This window comes from Mycena indigotica (genome assembly GCF_014461135.1).
Source record: "Mycena indigotica strain 171206Taipei chromosome Unknown Mind.scaff0011, whole genome shotgun sequence".
NCBI lineage: Eukaryota > Fungi > Basidiomycota > Agaricomycetes > Agaricales > Mycenaceae > Mycena > Mycena indigotica.
In genome coordinates, this window is record NW_023503010.1 from 2,814,105 (window position 1) to 2,830,827 (window position 16,723).

The 16,723-nt window shown below is 49.4% G+C and overlaps 2 protein-coding genes across 2 annotated transcripts; one reads left to right on the forward strand and one right to left on the reverse strand.

Annotated features, from left to right (window-relative positions):
• Window positions 1-12,256: 12,256 nt before the first annotated feature.
• Window positions 12,257-12,832, forward strand: MIND_01194400 (uncharacterized protein; the record flags this gene model as incomplete). Its single annotated transcript, XM_037368454.1, has 2 exons — window positions 12,257-12,337; window positions 12,398-12,832. Exons 1-2 carry the CDS (start codon window positions 12,269-12,271, stop codon window positions 12,830-12,832), a joined length of 504 nt encoding a protein of 167 aa, XP_037215380.1. The 5' UTR covers window positions 12,257-12,268.
• A 284-nt stretch (window positions 12,833-13,116) lies between these two features.
• On the reverse strand, window positions 13,117-14,340 carry MIND_01194500 (uncharacterized protein; the record flags this gene model as incomplete). Its single annotated transcript, XM_037368455.1, has 1 exon — window positions 13,117-14,340. One exon carries the CDS (start codon window positions 14,338-14,340, stop codon window positions 13,117-13,119), a length of 1,224 nt encoding a protein of 407 aa, XP_037215381.1.
• Between the last annotated feature and the right edge of the window lie 2,383 nt (window positions 14,341-16,723).

Below are 16,723 nucleotides of genomic sequence, written 5' to 3' on the forward strand. Positions count from 1 at the left end.
GGCTCCATCCCAGTCGTCCTGCTGGTAGTTGGTGAAGATCCGCAAGTACTGCTCCAGCTCCTGGTTGACGCGCCCTGTCTGACCGTCTGTCTGCGGGTGGTACGTGGTGGACGTGGCGGGCTTGATGCCGATTAGACACCAAAGTTCTCGGGTGAAGTCCGCGATGAACTGCGAGCCGCGGTCGGAGACGTACTTCTCCGGAGTCCCATGGTGCCGCCGGACGTTCCGGTAGTAGAGGCGGGCTGCCCCTACTGCATCGACCGTTGTATGACACTCCGAGAAGTGGGCGCGCTTTCCGAGGGTGTCAACGACAACCATGATCGCGTCGTACCCGTGGGCTTCGGGAAGCTCTACGATGAAGTCGACGGAGATGGTATGCCAGCGTTCCGGGGGCGTTTCCGTAGGGTGCAGCTCTCCGTGGGGCAGTCTCCGGAGTGCCTTGGTGCGGCAACACAAGTCACAGGTCGCAACATACCGGCCGATATGGCGAGACATCTGAGGCCACCAGTAGTTCCGGGAGACCAACTCCAAGGTCTTGAAGCGACCTGCGTGTCCGGCGACCCGGGTGTCATGGCAGAGCTCGATGATGCGTCTCCGAAGGTCCTTGTCCTTTGGTACGTCTTTCCTCGGAAATGGAGAAGACCGCCAGAGACGGCCCACTCGTCAGAACGTGAGGAGCGGGGGCCTCGAGCTTGACCTTGAACCTTAAGAAGTTGCCGGGCCGCTAGTGCGACGGGCTCCTCCAGGTCGGGCTCACCGGAGAGGGCATCACGGATGTTGCGGAGGAGTTCAGAGCCGGGACCGGAAACGGAAACGCCCTCGAGTGCGCGGACGTGGAAGAGTTCAGGCCGCAGAAGGACGACATCGGAGTTGTCGGAATCGACTCCGTGGTCGGGTCTCCGGGGGAGGGGCGTCAGGCCGACCCATATCGCGGCCAGGCTTGTGGTGCAGCGTGAAGTCGAACCGGGAGAGGTACAGAGACCACCGGGCCTGTCTCCGGTTGAGGTGCTGCGTCTTCCTGAAGTACTCCAAATTCTTATGGTCAGTCCAAATCTCGACAGGGTGCGCGGCGCCCTCGAGGAAGTGTCTATACTCCTCGAGTGCGCGGATGATCGCGAGCATCTCCTTGTCGTGGATTTCGTAGTTGCGCTGGACATCATTTAAGCTTTTAGAATAGAATGCTACAGGGTGCCACTTCCCGTCCGGGGCGGATTGTGAAAGAACCGCCCCCGTCGCATAATCAGAGCTGTCCGCCTCGAGTCGGAAAGGCCGTGCGTCGTCCGGAATCGCCAGGACCGGTTCCGAGGTGACCCGTTCTTTGATCGCTTGGAACGCGGAGGCCTCCGCGTCGCCCCAAGTCCATTGCTGGTCCTTCTTGGTGAGCACGAAAAGAGGGCGCGCAAGGGTCGAGAAGTCCCGAATGAACCTGCGATAGAAGTTAGCGAACCCAAGGAACTGTTGAACATCCTTCTTGTTGTCCGGAGTCGGCCAAGCGGAGACGCCTGCGACCTTGACGGGGTCCATTTCGACGTGGTTGTGGGAGATGATGACTCCGAGGTACTCGATTGACGATTTTTCAAAGTCGCACTTCTCCGCTCGAAGGTACAACTTGTGCTCCCGGAGTCGCTGTAAGACCTCCTGGACAATCTGCCGGTGTTTCCGGAGGTCGGAATGGGCGATCAAGATGTCGTCAAGGTAGATCATGATGTCTCCAGAGAGGATGAGGTCCTGAAAAATGTCATTCATCATCGTTTGGAACGTCGCGGGAGAGTTTGTCAGGCCGAAATACATCACCAAGGGCTCGAACAGGCCTCGGTTAGTCCGGAAAGCCGCTTTCCACTCGTCACCTTCCTTGATCCGGACGTTGTTGAAGCCCCAACGGACGCCGAGTTTGGTGAAGTAACGAGCACCTTTGAGCCGGTTGATGAGGTCGTTGATCAGCGGAAGGGGGTACCGGTTTTTGACAGTCATCGCGTTGAGAGCACGGTAGTCCTGGACGAGCGGAGTCCGCCGTCCTTCTTCTTGACGAAGAAGACCGGAGACGCCATCGGAGACTTGGAGGGGTGAATCCGGCCCGTCGAAAGCCCTTCCTCGATGAACGCGTCGAGCTCGCGTTGCTCGAGGGGGCGAGATGGGGTACACCTTGCAGTTGGTGGGCTTAGCGTCGGGGACGAGTTCAATGGCGTGGTCCCAGGCTCTCCGCTCCGGTAGCGTGTCGAAGGACTCCTTGTTGAAGACGTCCTGGAACTCCTTAGCCCAGTCCGGGATCTCGGAGGGCGGAGGGGCGGAGTTCCTGGCGAAGGCTTCGGCCAGGCGTTGCGAGACAGTACTGCCAGCGCGTATCTCCTCCGAGGGGCGGAACGAGGTGTAGAAGATGCGGTCACCATCTTCAAGCTGACCATCGTCTCATCATCGTCGTCGGAGTCCGGCGTCCAGATCAGGCAGGCCGGAGTCGTCACCGGAGACGGAATCGTCTCTGTCATCAGACCCAGAAAGGTCCATGGCGCAGACCGAGGGGAACGGGCCGGAGCGGAGACGCTTCTGAAGCGACCGGAGTTGCCGCAACTCGGTCCGTTCGACGCACTCTTCCTCACGGCAGGTCGAGCAATTGCGGGGGCACCGTGTCATCTTGACCTCCTTGGTTTCCCAATTGATCTCTGGGTTATGTTTCCGCAACCAGGAATACCCCAGGATGAGGTCTTGCTTGCCAAGATGGGTGACGGCCAGTTGAACTCGTTCGGCATGGCCTCTGTAGCGCAGGACCAAGTCCGCGATCTGTTTGATGGAGCCGGCATCATTAGGGGTGCCGTCGACATTGAAGACCGGAATCGGCTGATCAAGAGTGCGGACCGGAATGCCATTCCGAGCGACATAGTTCGTGTTAATGAAGTTGGAGGTGGCACCACAGTCGACAAGCCCAGAGAGTGAGAGCTTCAGCGCGCTGGTGGTGGACTCGAGCTCTAACGGGAGGTGGAGGGAGTTCGCCCCAGGGGCAGCAGCAACGGTGTACTGCTTGGGCAGTTTCTTTTCCCAGGCAGTGAGGCGGCGGAGGACGATGACCGGAGTCGCGGGCGGAGTCGGAGACGGAGTCGAGGCGGGGGCAGGAGAGGGTGTGTCTTTCGTCTCGTCGAGGATGTCCATCGAGCGGACATTGGCGGGGAGGGGGCAATCCCGGGCGAGATGGTTTGGGTCGCCGCACCTGAAGCAGGCGCGACGAGGGGCACCCCGAGCCCTGGTGCAATCCAACTCCATAGGGACGGGAGCTGGAGGCGCCGGAGCGGGGGCGCGGGCCGCGGGTGGCACGACCGGAGCCACCGGGCGGAAAGGGGCCGGAGCCGGGATGCGGTTGACCGGAAACGGAGTCCGAATCAAACCGCCAGGCGTCTTGGGGGCGGCTGACTTGATCAGCTTGGCCCGGACCAGGGCCTCGTATTGACGGAAGGCCCGGGTGCGCCAGCTAAGGTAATCCCGGAGGTCCGGGGGGTCATTCGAGGACGTGATTCCATTATTGATCAAGGGGTCAAGTCCGTGGCGGAACTTGGTCACCTTGACCAGCGCGTCTTCGAATCTGGCGAGGTCCATCGGGTCCTCGAAGTCGTCGGTGTACTGGTAGACATCCTTTGTACCCATGTGATAGGCGGAAGTCTCCAGCTTGGAGAGAGCGTGATCTTGCTCGTTCTCCTCGACAAACCGGAGTCGAAACTTCGGAAACGAACGAGCCCCAGGACGGAAACGGAAACGGGGCTTTGCTTCCGTGGCGCTCCGCCCATTGCTGAGCGGGTCCTTCTGCCATAAACGACATGGCATAGCGGACGGCCTTTTCCTCGCTCGCCTCTCCGTTGACCACGAAGGCCTCAGGGGCAAGGCGGGCGTAGGTGCGGACCGCGTAGAGGAACGCGCCGCCGTTTCCGGTCGCCGTTGAAGGTGAACGGGGGGTTTGGTCGCAAGACCAATTTTGGGCGAGGTTGATGTCGCCAAAAAGGGCTTCGGAGTCGCCCTGGACCGGAGTCGGAGTCGGAATCGACGTCTCCGGCGATGGTGTTTGGGGTCCGCCAGCATTATTAGCGGCGGCAGCGGCAGCGGAAGCCTGGTTGGTGAGTAAAGCAAGGGCCTCAGTTAGGCTATCGATTTTCGCCTCGAGTGAGTCCAGCCGGGCGTCTGTGGTAGGAGTGACTCCGGACGGCATGACGGGTGCGGGGACCACAGGAGTAGAGGAGGAGGGGACAAGTGGCAGGGGCGGTGACGAGGGCGGAACGGACTCGTACTCGAGCCTGAGTCAGCGCCGAACCTGGCAATCTTGTCCGGTTGATCCCGTAGAGAGTTTCTTCTGCTGTAAGGGCAACCCCGGAGGCCTGAGATCAAGGTCCTAGCAGGGGAGGATCCGAAGAGTGAACATTGGTAAGCAAATACAAATGAAGCTGACCTAGCAGGGGAGGATCCGAAGAGAAGAAACTCTAAGGGTCCGCCTGCTAGGTAGCTGACTATATACTGCTTGTCCATAGCTGCCGCTGTCGGGCACAGAAGGCTTGGGCGGCGTCGCAGGCGAGGTCCCAGGGTGACCGTCGGGAGGGTGTTGACGGATCGGTGATTGTGCGGGCGAGATGGAGGGCCGGACCGGAGTCGGAACCGGAGTCGGACTGGAATCGGGCGCGTCTCCGGGCCGAAAGGGAGGTTCCCCTGACAGTGGGTGGGATGTCGCAATACACCTACCAATTCCATTTATCCTTTCATATTAGAATGAACGGCCCGCTGGGCTGCGCATTCTAACATGAAGGGATGATCCCAAATGCCCTATGCTGCAATAAATACTCCAATAATTCTGCAACATCTCTAAGTTCTCAAGTCCCTTAGCGCTAAGTCCCTTCTACGCTGCTAATGCTGTAATAATCCACTGCTATCTAAGTTAGTTTCCGAAATTGGCAAATATGACATAAATAGTGATAATAGTCATACTTTCTCTACTTAAGCAACAACTTGAAAGTATACTATATGAGAATGTCAGATCCAGTTGTCCTGGTCACAATGTCACATAGTATAAGTATAATGTATGTGACAAAATCCTTCAAAATGAAACTTTGTCAGTTGATGATTATGAATAAGTTATGTACCGTAGGACGTAAACAACCAGATGTGACAGTGGTATATGATTGCATTATATAATCCTATCCAGACTTGGGTTAAGTCAGGTCCTCAGTCAGCCTGCTACATTTGTCACATAGTGTGACGTACTTCCAAAAAGGAATTTTTTGCTGTTTGACAGTACAATCATCAGTGAATGTCACAGATCATCACAAAATCAAAGTTGTGTATTTTGACTATATAAACAACTTTCATTAAATGACTTATGTATTGTCCCAGCTGAATAATTGTGCTAGCACTAGCCAATCATTAGCTGATCCATACCTGATCTCTTGAAGTACACAACTTACATAAGTCATTGAAGCACTATCAAGGGTACCTGAATGATAAGATTATTATCCTTGATAATAAAATCTTATTACTATACCTATATCATCTCATGATGATTCATCACATGCATTGATGCTGCAATATCTTTACTAAGTCTACATGAATTCAGATGATTGTTGTCCTACTAGGTAGCCAATTATCAAGGCATAGGATGTCCTGATGTAATTATAGTTCCATGGGTTGAGATCATAATATTATACGAGTTTTTTTCTAGGTTTCATATTTTAAATTTACCTAGGCACAATGATCCCTTGATATCTTGCTAAAGAATCCACGGATAAGCATGATCCAAGTTGCATTCTGGTCTAATAGATGTCTATCTCACATCTAGTGGCCCCCATAATTTCAAGTATCATTTCTACCAGTATATATAACATATATCATATTATATCAATCTCCCAGTAACTCACTGAGAAGTGAGAGGTACCCAATGAAATAAGAGTAGGAAGCATACAGAGGGGTCCCCCAATGAGATTAAACTTCTCACACCACATTATATGCATTGAAAATCTTATTATTCCCTATTATACTGATAAATAGTACTACACATCATACTGGCAATACAGCCATGATCTGCTAATTGATTATGGATCAAACTACATCAAGTTCAGTCCATGAGGCATATATAGATACCCACATACTCTGATTGGTCTCTATATATCCTTAGAAGATGAATTAAGGTGAAGATTCCAAGACAGGTTGCGTGCAGAACTGGTTTACATGAATAGTGGGGTCTAGAGGCTGAGTACTAGACATTAAGATGCATGTATGGGGGTGTTTGGATGTGTACTAGGACCCTGAACTATAATTAGTTGTGGTTCTGGTATGTGTTACAGGAGGTAGCTGAAGAGAGGGTAGGTACCCATAGAGCAAAAGAGAGTCTCTTCGCTCTTACAACTGGTCAGAAAATAATTTTCAGTATGATCCAAAACTTGGATGTAGGATGGTATAAACCCTCAAATGAACCTGTCTAGCACTTGAATCAACCCCATAGCTATTCTGGATCTCTTACAGTATCATTATCAGTGTTATCTCTCCCAAAAATGATGAGTTCACTATATGATGACCTTTGTGAATGTAGTTGATTTGAGTACATCAACTGGTAAGGGTATCATGCACCTCCCAGGAAATGGTGCCCCCACCATTTTGGCATCTCTCTATCCTGTGTTATATAGCACTTAAGGTCTCTGGGAATTGAATGGCCCTCAAACTTACTGTGGACTTAGAAATGGGTAGAGGTGTGGGGGACTATCACATGGCATCATATAAACTTAGATCAAGAGATTCCATGCATTTAGTCCCAAGATATCAGCAAAATACTGCTTCATTTGGTATTCAGGCATGCTTAGCAGTGAATAGATCAAGGTAATTGCAACATAAAATATAACTGGTGAGGCTCAAAGATAGTAGGAAGCTATACCTTTCAAATGAACTCCATCCCAGCTTTATCCACCAAAGATAGCCAGAGATATATGCTCATCTTTCAAGGCTGATGGAGATCAAAGGACACTGATGGGTCAATGCATTGCATTCTCAGTGCCATATTCACTGGGAGTTGAGTGAATAAACGCCAGAGGCTCACATTAGAGTAGCCAAACTCACAACTTAGCCACCTTAGATTTTCTAAGTACTAGATATTCTTTTTTTAATGACTCAATAGTTAATATGGTAATCATATGCAACCATAATGATCAAAATACCTTATCAATCAATAGTAATTTTGCAACCCCTCCTCCTAGTACTTCATTCATGCATTTGGCTCAAGCAGATATGGAGATAGCAGCCTATCAGTTATATATGACCTAGTGATGTGTCAGTGCTAACACATTTATTGAGCTGCCACAGTAGGTTATTTCATGGAAGTTTTTTATATAGTCAAAATACACAACTTTGATTTTGTCACAATATGTGACATTCTCTGATGATTCTGCTGTTCAGCTGCAAAAAAAAATCCTTTTTTAGGAGATATGTCACACCTCTGACATTTTATACCATTATATAACAGCATATATATAGCTGAAACCAGCCTTTGATCACCAATATGTATTGAATAATATAGAGAGTCAAAACCAAATAAATGTCACTATCAACTGACAAGATTTCCTTTTTTGGAGTTTGTCACACTTGTCATACTATGTGACATTGTCTCTAAGGTACCATCTAACCTTCTCATATAGTATACTTTGAAACTTTACCTTATATGTGACTAATCATCACTATTTATGTCATATTTGCCAATTTAGGAAACTAACTTAGATAGCAGTGGATTATTGCAGCATTAGCAGCATAGAAGGGACTTAGCGCTGAGGGACTTGATAACTTAGAGATGTTGCAGAATTATTGGAGTATTTATTGCAGCATAGGGCATTTGGGGTCATCCCTTCATATTAGAATGTGCAGCCCAGCGGGCCGTTCATTCTAATATGAAAGGATAAGTGGAATTGGTAGGTGTCGCAATATCTCACCACAGTGCAAGGAATGCCAGGGAATATCGAGAAAAGGCTGGAGAAAAGAATTAGAAACTTCATTTGGGCCGAGAAAGAGAGAGTCACGATCAATCAGGAAACTGTGTACGCACCAATTGAGATGGGCGGTAGGAAGCTGCTTGATATCTACGCCAGAAATGAAGCAATCTCCGTTATGTGGCTAAAGCACTACCTGAACCTAGATGCGGATAGACCGACGTGGTGCTACCTGGCAGACGAGATTTTCGCTGCAAACAATGAGAAGCAAATACATAAAAGGGACGCGCTGAGGAACCCATACCTACAGGATTGGAGGCCGAAATCATCCGAGAAGAAAATTGGAACAGACCTGCACCGGATGGTACATATCGGAAAGAAGTATGGGGTGAGATTGGAGGCCATCGCTGTGTCACGCGACATCCAAAGGTCGATGCCGATATGGTACCATAAATTTGTGCGGGGAGACGCGGCGGTGTATAATAAGCCGAAACCAGTAGTCGAATGCTTGAAAAGTCGCCACAGGATCCGAACGGTGGGCGACGCAGAAGAGCTCGCAAAGAAACTACACACAGGGAAAATTCAAAACTTTCTTTTCCCATTAAAAGATGAATTTAATGTAAACATTTTAATTCTTCTTTTTATAGGGAAGAAAGATCATATATCTGAATTAGCATAAATAGTTGCTTTTCAAAGATATTTCCCTTGTATGGAAAGGACCTGTTTCAGGAAAAACTGAAATGTCAATTGAAAGTTCATCTTTTCAATACAGATTTGTATACCTATTTCTTTGTCGCAGAAAGGAAATATTTTTAATTTTTTTCACAAAGAAGCTATTTATATTCATGTTTTCATGTCAATGAAAATAACATCTTTATATCTTTTGCAGAAAGGACATCATTTGTTTCCCCTTTCATACAAGAACAAAGAGCATCTTTCTGAAAAAGTCAGAAAGATGATGTTTCCTTACCCCTTTCATGCGATCAAAAAGCACACCTTTCTCTTTGTCTTGAAAGATGTTCTTTCTATCTGCTAACAAAGGTGCATATAAAGAAGACCTTTCTAAAAATGGCAGAAATATCGTCTTTTATACCACAAATAAAGAGGAATATAAACCACATATTTTTGAAATGAGTGAAAATATATACTTTATAGTACACAGAAAGGGGTATCCAAAGCCATATGGAAAGGTTAGCTTTTCAATAACTTTTCCATCCCTGTGAAAGACATTCTTTTTGTTCTTACAGAAAGCTTGATAAAGAAGAGTCATTTATGAAATAATTAATATATCATATTTCTTGGTTGAGGAAACATATATCTAAATATGTACATTCAATACATGTTTAAGAGGGAAAAGAAATTTTTGAATTTCCCGTGTGACAAACCGCCCGGCATACCGCGAGAAGAGACTGTAGGTGTGCATCATGTCAAATAACTAAAGCAATAGCCAAATGCCCTCACCCACATAAGTGCTACACCAAAGCAAGAGATATGCTGAATGAACTCGAGGACAAGTGGGACCCAAGAGTGGCCCAGCCCCAAACCTGGGAAGAAATGGACGAAGAACGTGAACCCGCGGAAGATGACGAAGATGTAGCGAGGTTTGATGCAAACGTGACGACGCGGGGAACGATATCGGATGTATTCCGTATATTCGAATACGGGGCCAGAAACGTGTCCACGAGGGCTCCGAATAGGCAGCCGACACGCGACAACGAGGCCGAAGACCCCCAAAAGGTGTACACAGACGGATCCGCCGTTGGGAATGGTACAGCGGTTGCAAGAGCGGGCGCAGGGATTTTCTTTGGCCCCGACGACCCGAGGAACCGAGCCTTGAGGATACCGACTGAATGGAAACCATCTAACCAAGTTGGTGAGCTAGCAGCGATTAAAGAAGCAGCCGAAATGTGCCCATTAGACCAACCGCTAGAAATACTAAGTGATTCCAAGTATGCCATAGATGGAATGACGAAGAATGCGCGGAGGTGGGAAGACAGCGGCTTCCTCACAGTGGCTAACGGCGAGTTGGCGAAGTTGACCTTGATGAGATTGAGACAACGCCGAGCGCAAACCTCCTTCCGCTGGGTGAAAGGACACAGCGGGATAGAAGGAAACGAGGCGGCGGATCTTCTGGCGAGCGAGGGCGCCATGAAAAGCGATCCAGATGAGATAAGAAACTATGAAGTCGAAGACCTGAGGCTGAGCGGAGCAAAACTAAACATGCTGACCCAGTCGTCAGCGATGAGAATGATAAGAATGCTGAAGATGGACACACCGAAGTACCAGGAGAAGCTAGCGCATGCCGGGACCCTGAGGAATCTACCGCTGGCCCGCGGCGCGGCCACGGATGAAAGAGCAGAAGAGGTATCCGATAAAAAGGTGTGGAAGTCGATAAGACACAAGGATATCTCGAGGAATATCCGATTCTTCCTATGGATGTTAGTTCACGACGGCTATAAAGTGGGGAAGCACTGGGACAACATACCTGGCCACGAATGGAAAGGAACATGTAAGGAACCCCGGTGTGGAGACGCGGATGAATCAATGAGACACATCCTGACGCAGTGTGAAGCACCGGGCCAGAAAGAAGTCTGGGAGCTTGCCAGCAAGCTGTGGGAGATGAAAACAGGGAGTGAGTTGCCAACACCCACGTCCGGCCAAATCATGGCATGCGGAATGGATTGACAAGGCCGACGACGGCGCCACAAGGCTGTTCCGGATTCTGATATCGGAGTCGGCACACCTTATCTGGAAACTCCGAAACGAAAGAGTTATAAACGAGAAAGACCCCGCATCGGAGACAGAGATAACTAGAAAGTGGTGCTGGTCAATCAATAATAGGCTGCAGATGGACAGAGAAATGACCAACGAAAACAAGTATGGGAAGAAGGCCATCCCAAAGGCATTAGTCCGCAAAACTTGTTTGAAAAACGAGAAAGCACTCCCGAGTGACTGGCCAACGTCAAGGGAGGTCGGGGTTTTAGTGGGTGTCGGTTGAGACTGGCGATGATGAGTGGTGATCGGAAGGGCCAACTCCCTTCTGCACGCCTTGAGTCCGTTGAAGCTGCAGCCCCACACTAGATGCCTCAGGGCCCAGTGCGAAAGCGCATTTCCTCGAGTGGTTTGATCCGGCTGGTGGGGTTTCAAGTCCCCGCCTCACAACTCACGGGTGGTGGATGACCGACAGATGTCGGCCTGGGACGCTTGACGGAATCTCGCGAGAGGACTACGGCAGGCTACTGGGGAGCGAAAGCGATTGTCTACTACTACCTAACGTGCCACAAAAAAAAAAAAAAAAAAGATGAGACGCGCAAGATTACATATGCCAGGCGCACACTCGATCTGGTAGACCCGCTTAAGGTGAGTTGTGTTCTTTCGGTCAAAGTCCTCCATGATTTTGTACCCGTAGAAGTACCCAGCATCAGAGTGTGGCGGAGGTGGTGGCAGAAGGGATTCCGTCTCTTCTGTAGGACTTTTACATAAAGGTCAAGTCGCGGACATATTGACGGTATATTGTACCCACAGGGCAGGGATCTCTTTCTGGTACAGTTCGAACATGGTGAATGGCTTCAGAGATGTTATACCAGTGGTCCAGATACGCTGCGCTTTACCTTCCGCAGGGTCAATCCATAAGCTATCAAATAATAAACTAGGGTGCTGTGAGTTGAAGCCGTTTCGAAACCCGTTTCGAAACGGTTTCGAAACAGGCGTGAGTTTTGAATTCCGCTGGGGTCGACAGCGGTTTTGAAACAGGCCCGGCGCGTGACTGTCACGGCTGCGGCGCCCCGGAGCCCGGCTTGGCCGGCCCAGAGACCACACATCACATGGCCCAGCCCCTCGGATCCGGCTTTGACACCCACCCAAGAACATTCCTCAGTTCTTGATCACTGGCGGCCGGCGGCGGCGTGCGGGCCGAGACAATTACCTAACCCGGGCCACCTGTTTCGAAACTGTTTCGAAACAGGTGTGAGTAATTCAAAATTCACAGCACCCTATAATAAACACATGGGCATTTAGCGCACCGACACGCCTGCTGGTCGAAATTGAAACAGACCATTAGTCGGAGCTAGTCGGAGACTTACTGTCAATTTAAATGGCTACCCCACTTCGAACAATGTTGTTGTGGTGCTTAAGAAAGAACTCAGACTGGCTATGCGACAAGTTGAAGGGCAAGTTGTAAACCTTTGAAGTTTGAACGCAAGTCGAACGCCAAAACTTTCATGTCAAATTTCTGATTTTGTACTAATTTAATACATATTTAGCCTGAAATATGATCTCAGATAGCACTCTGCAACGAAAAACCTGAATGAATCACAAGTCAAAATCAAACCAACCAGATGCCATGGCCACCAGCTTGCGATAGGAGCACACGGGGCACAGTATCCTTCCCTCGTAACATAGAAGAGGTTCGGTACTCTCTTAAACTCTTTTCATGCGCCGCCCGCCGACTCTCCCACCGATTGTAGATCTATGAAGCCGTGAAAGAGCTGCACGATTCGCCATACCAACTCCCTGAAAGATTTGATCGCGACGTCGAGCCTTTGGCGGACATTCGTCTCGGCTGGCGCATCGAGCAGCGGCAGATGGACCTGATCGTCGCATGGGCCGAGCTGAACAACCGCCAAGTTGTAGGACCTGATGGCAAAACTGTTCCAGGCTTCACCGTCAGTTGTGTCAGTCCGTCTTTTGCCCGCCATCTAGGCATCACAGGCGGCATGACCGTCGTCTATATTCTCAACCCAAAGGATGACACCACGTATGCATTAGACCGGCTGTTCTGGATCGACTCGAACCAAACGATGCCCGAAGATCGTTATGACGAGGAACAAATCCAGCGGATCGCACAGCAGCTCCATTTTGAAGGACCTCCGAAGTGGTATCTGGACCATGAATTCATATAATGCGACTTCCCTTCGATCCCGACCTTGCAGCCCAGATGAATACAACCATCCATTGACTTCTTCGAAAAATTTCGTTGTCCCCTCACATACGACAAGTTATTGCAACCTTTGAGCTGTTCGATGTGTAGTCCGGGAATCGCATGTTTAGGCAAAATAGATCGAATTTTTCCAAGATGTACAAAAGAGTGTGCGTCCATTGCCCACCGGCAATCCCCAAATAATCCAAAATGAGTGTGTAGTTTATTTAACGCAGCGCGGGAAACAATACTGGCAGATGAAAAGATTCAGAAGGCTTTGTCAACAAGACGCTTGAAGAAGCCCCGCCGCTTCTGACGATACTCGACTGGAACCTGCGGCATAGGCGGCGCATTTTCGCCATAATAGCGCGGCTGGGCATAGTACAATGATGCCGAGCTGGCGGCCATCATTGGGTTATATATCGGGTTTGCATAGGGGTTTTGCTGAGCATATAGGTTGGAGTGGGGGTCCGTGGCGGAAACGTAATATTGGCCGTAAGGCAACGGCTGGGCGTTGGCAGCAGAGACTTTGGCCTCACGCTGGTGAAAATGCTGGTCCTGGTTGTGGGCGGAAAGGCCAAGAGTGTTTTCGTCGAGAGTTTTGGAGAACGTGTTCTTGATCTCAGTCTTCCCATTGCTCTTCTCAAGCTGGAGAGGCTGAGGGGCCGCCAGGTCACGACGGCTACGTTGACTGGTTCGAGATTCTGGGGCTGCCTCGACGTGTCTTTTGTGGGTTTTGGTTTTGCTTGATGTCCGAGTTTGTGGCTCTTGGTATGGAGACTGCGTCATGATGACGGGTTCAGCGCAAAGCTCGTCGCCCGTCCGATAGTTGGCGAAATCGCCAACAGACCGCGAACGGCGTTTAGATCGCTTCCGTTGTTTTTCGGATTCCCAACGCTCCCGCTCTTCCCGCTCCAAAAGCTCTCGGTAGTGCTTGAGACCGCCCACAATGGGGGTGTCGGTGGCCTCTGGATCATGCGGTCCATTCTTTACATCCGGATAGCCTGCTGGGGAGTAATACGCATTGCTTGACGCAACGGTTTTGTAGCCTCCTTCGTTTCCATAGTACGTCGCGTTTGAAACATTAGATGACGCATAGGATTGTGATGGTTGAGGTTTGTAAATCGGAGGGAGGCTAGGCATCGGAGGAGGCGCCTCAAAGGCACTGGGATCACGGTTGCGGCTTGGGTCTGCCTTGGACCGCGACCTGGAGCGATGACCACCAGACTGGTCATGTCGTCCGTCTCGCGAGCGTGACTTGGATCGACCTTCCGTAGCTGAAGGCTCGTCACGATGGCGAGACTTGCTGCGACTGCGGGACTTCGCCTCCTGTAGCAAAGGCGGAGGCTCGAGCTTGTCCGCTGGAGTGGGTTGAGGGAGACGACGAGTAAACGGCTGCGGTTTGACCGGCAAGTTTCCGTAGGGATTGTGCGAAAGCGGGGGGAGGGTAGAGGTCTCGCTCGTACTGAGTGATGTACTGGGCGTTTTCATCGTATTCTTCGTAGTACGACATTTTTCTGTTGAGGCCGTTACTAATGTGCCACCAGCTAGGACAATGCGTACCTGTTCAAGTTGAATTGAGTTAAGTATTCGTAGTGTTTTGACAAGAGATTTTGCACGACGATGTGCGGGAGAGGATGTGGTTGAGTGTAAGGAGGCCCATACTGAGCAGCTCTTATAGTCGCAATCATGGTCTTGAGTTGTTCAAAGCACCGTTGATCGACGTTTACCGTTTGCGCCTTGACCGACAAAGCAATGATAAGTGTCATTGGGCTCGCCAATGCGAGGCTCAGCGAGTAGCTCCATTTGCACTGAGCATGCAGGAGCCGCACAACACTTGCGACTTGAATGAGCCGAAGGTCAATATCGAGTGAATCTTCAAGCGTGAGCCTGCTGCCTGAGGGCCGTCGTGGTTTGTCCGTTCTTCGTCTGTAAAGTTATGGCCCGTTGCCCGCCGGCAGATGCGCTATGGACCGAGCGAAAGAAGCAGTGGTTGCATTTCATCATACAACTCCAAGAGAAAACAGTGTGGATGTCACGGTTCGGGAAAGACTTCGCTCGCTGACAAATCTGTCGCGGACACATGATCGCCGAATTGATCTCAGTACAGTACGACACGCTCAGCTATCTGTATGTCACTCCCCGCAGCAGGTGTGCTCCATAGTCAGCCCCAAAGCCTCCAACTCGTCAGGCCATCTAAAGGGAAAGCGATACTCCCAAGCAGGCGCTCCGGGAAGGTGGATGCGGATTTTCAGGCCGTCCGTCGCAAACGTCGCGCCGTTGTAGAGCGTAATGGGTTTGTTATATACGGCATCGATGAGCTTGATCCGCTTCGCCTTGGGGTCTATAGGATTCGCTTCGTCGCCTTTTCGCACGATCTGATAGTTGTACGCGCCGGCGGTGAGACCCGCGAGGTTTGTCCACACAACACCTATAGTGCCCGCTTATCCCCTCTAGTTAGAGGGGCAAGGGGGGGGGGGGTTCTCCCTCTAACTAGAGGGGTTTAACGCGATTGCCTATGCTTTCTTAAACTTCCTTGTGAGTGTTAGTGGACATCCTGCTCAGCGGAGGCCCAAGTCCTCAGAGGTTAGTGGACTCATCATGAGTGTTGGTAACACCACACTCGCGGCTATCTTCCTCAGCCATCAAACCTCTTTCCAGCTGTGATCCCGACACTACCCGACCCCCCGCCCACTGTCCCGATCTGATGGCGCATCAAAAGATCAAAGTTGTGCGCTTCATTTAGATAAGCCTAGATGTATCAATAAAAATTGAATATCTAAAATATTAAGGAAGATATAAGACTTTTGATCTAATGATCTGCGATCATAAAATCAAAATTGTAAAGAAGGTAATTCTAGCCAGTAATGTAAAGAAATCAAGTTGAAATTCATTCTCTCTAATAAAATATAGGCTTATGATGTATGTAATATGTTCACTGAAGTTAGTGGACAACATATGTATATAGATAGGTATATAGGAAGTTTCTGGACATATATCCATACTATAGGTTATTATGACTATTCATATACCATATTGAAGCCCTTTCATAATGATTTCATTGAGCAGTTATCTACTAACTGTCCTAGGCGCAGAGCGAGAGGACATCTTACCTATATTTGTCAGTATGTACAGATACCATAGTAGTAGGTAGGTCTATATACCCTACCACATGATCCAGATGCCAACTTTAAAGAGGTAATGATGTTACAGATCCTATAATGCCCTTCCACTCTAATGAGAGGGGATAAAAGGGCATTATAGAACTAGCTACCACCACAACTACAAGTATACTTTCCTGAGTCCATAACTACTTACTCTATCATATATGCACAATACGTGGTAGTAGTGCACAATATGTGGTATATTATGTTATCCCAACCAGAGGTGTCTACTAAGCCCCTGTCCACTAACTTCTGTATTCGGTCTATACCAATCAGTGTGTATGAGGGTGTGTACCCTACTAGATATCTTGGATATCATGTACGGAATAGTATATAGTGGTACACTACCCCACCGTATCATGGTGGTCTAACTTGACTAGTGTGTCCACTAACTTGGTATCTAGTGTCCACTAACTTCCAGGGTACAAAAGTTAGTGGACACCAGCCTATATTAATTAGTGTGTACAGAGGGTATGTACCCTACCAGATATCTTAGATATCATGTACAGGATAGCCTATGATGGTGTCCTACCTTACTATGACCTAACTTGAGTAGTGTGTCCACTAACTTCCATACCCCAGAAGTTAGTGGACACCTAGTATATTAATTAGTATGTACAGGGTGTATACCCTACAAGATATCTTGAATATCATGTTACGGGATAGTATATCATAGTACACTACCCTACTGTATCATAAAACTTGAGTAG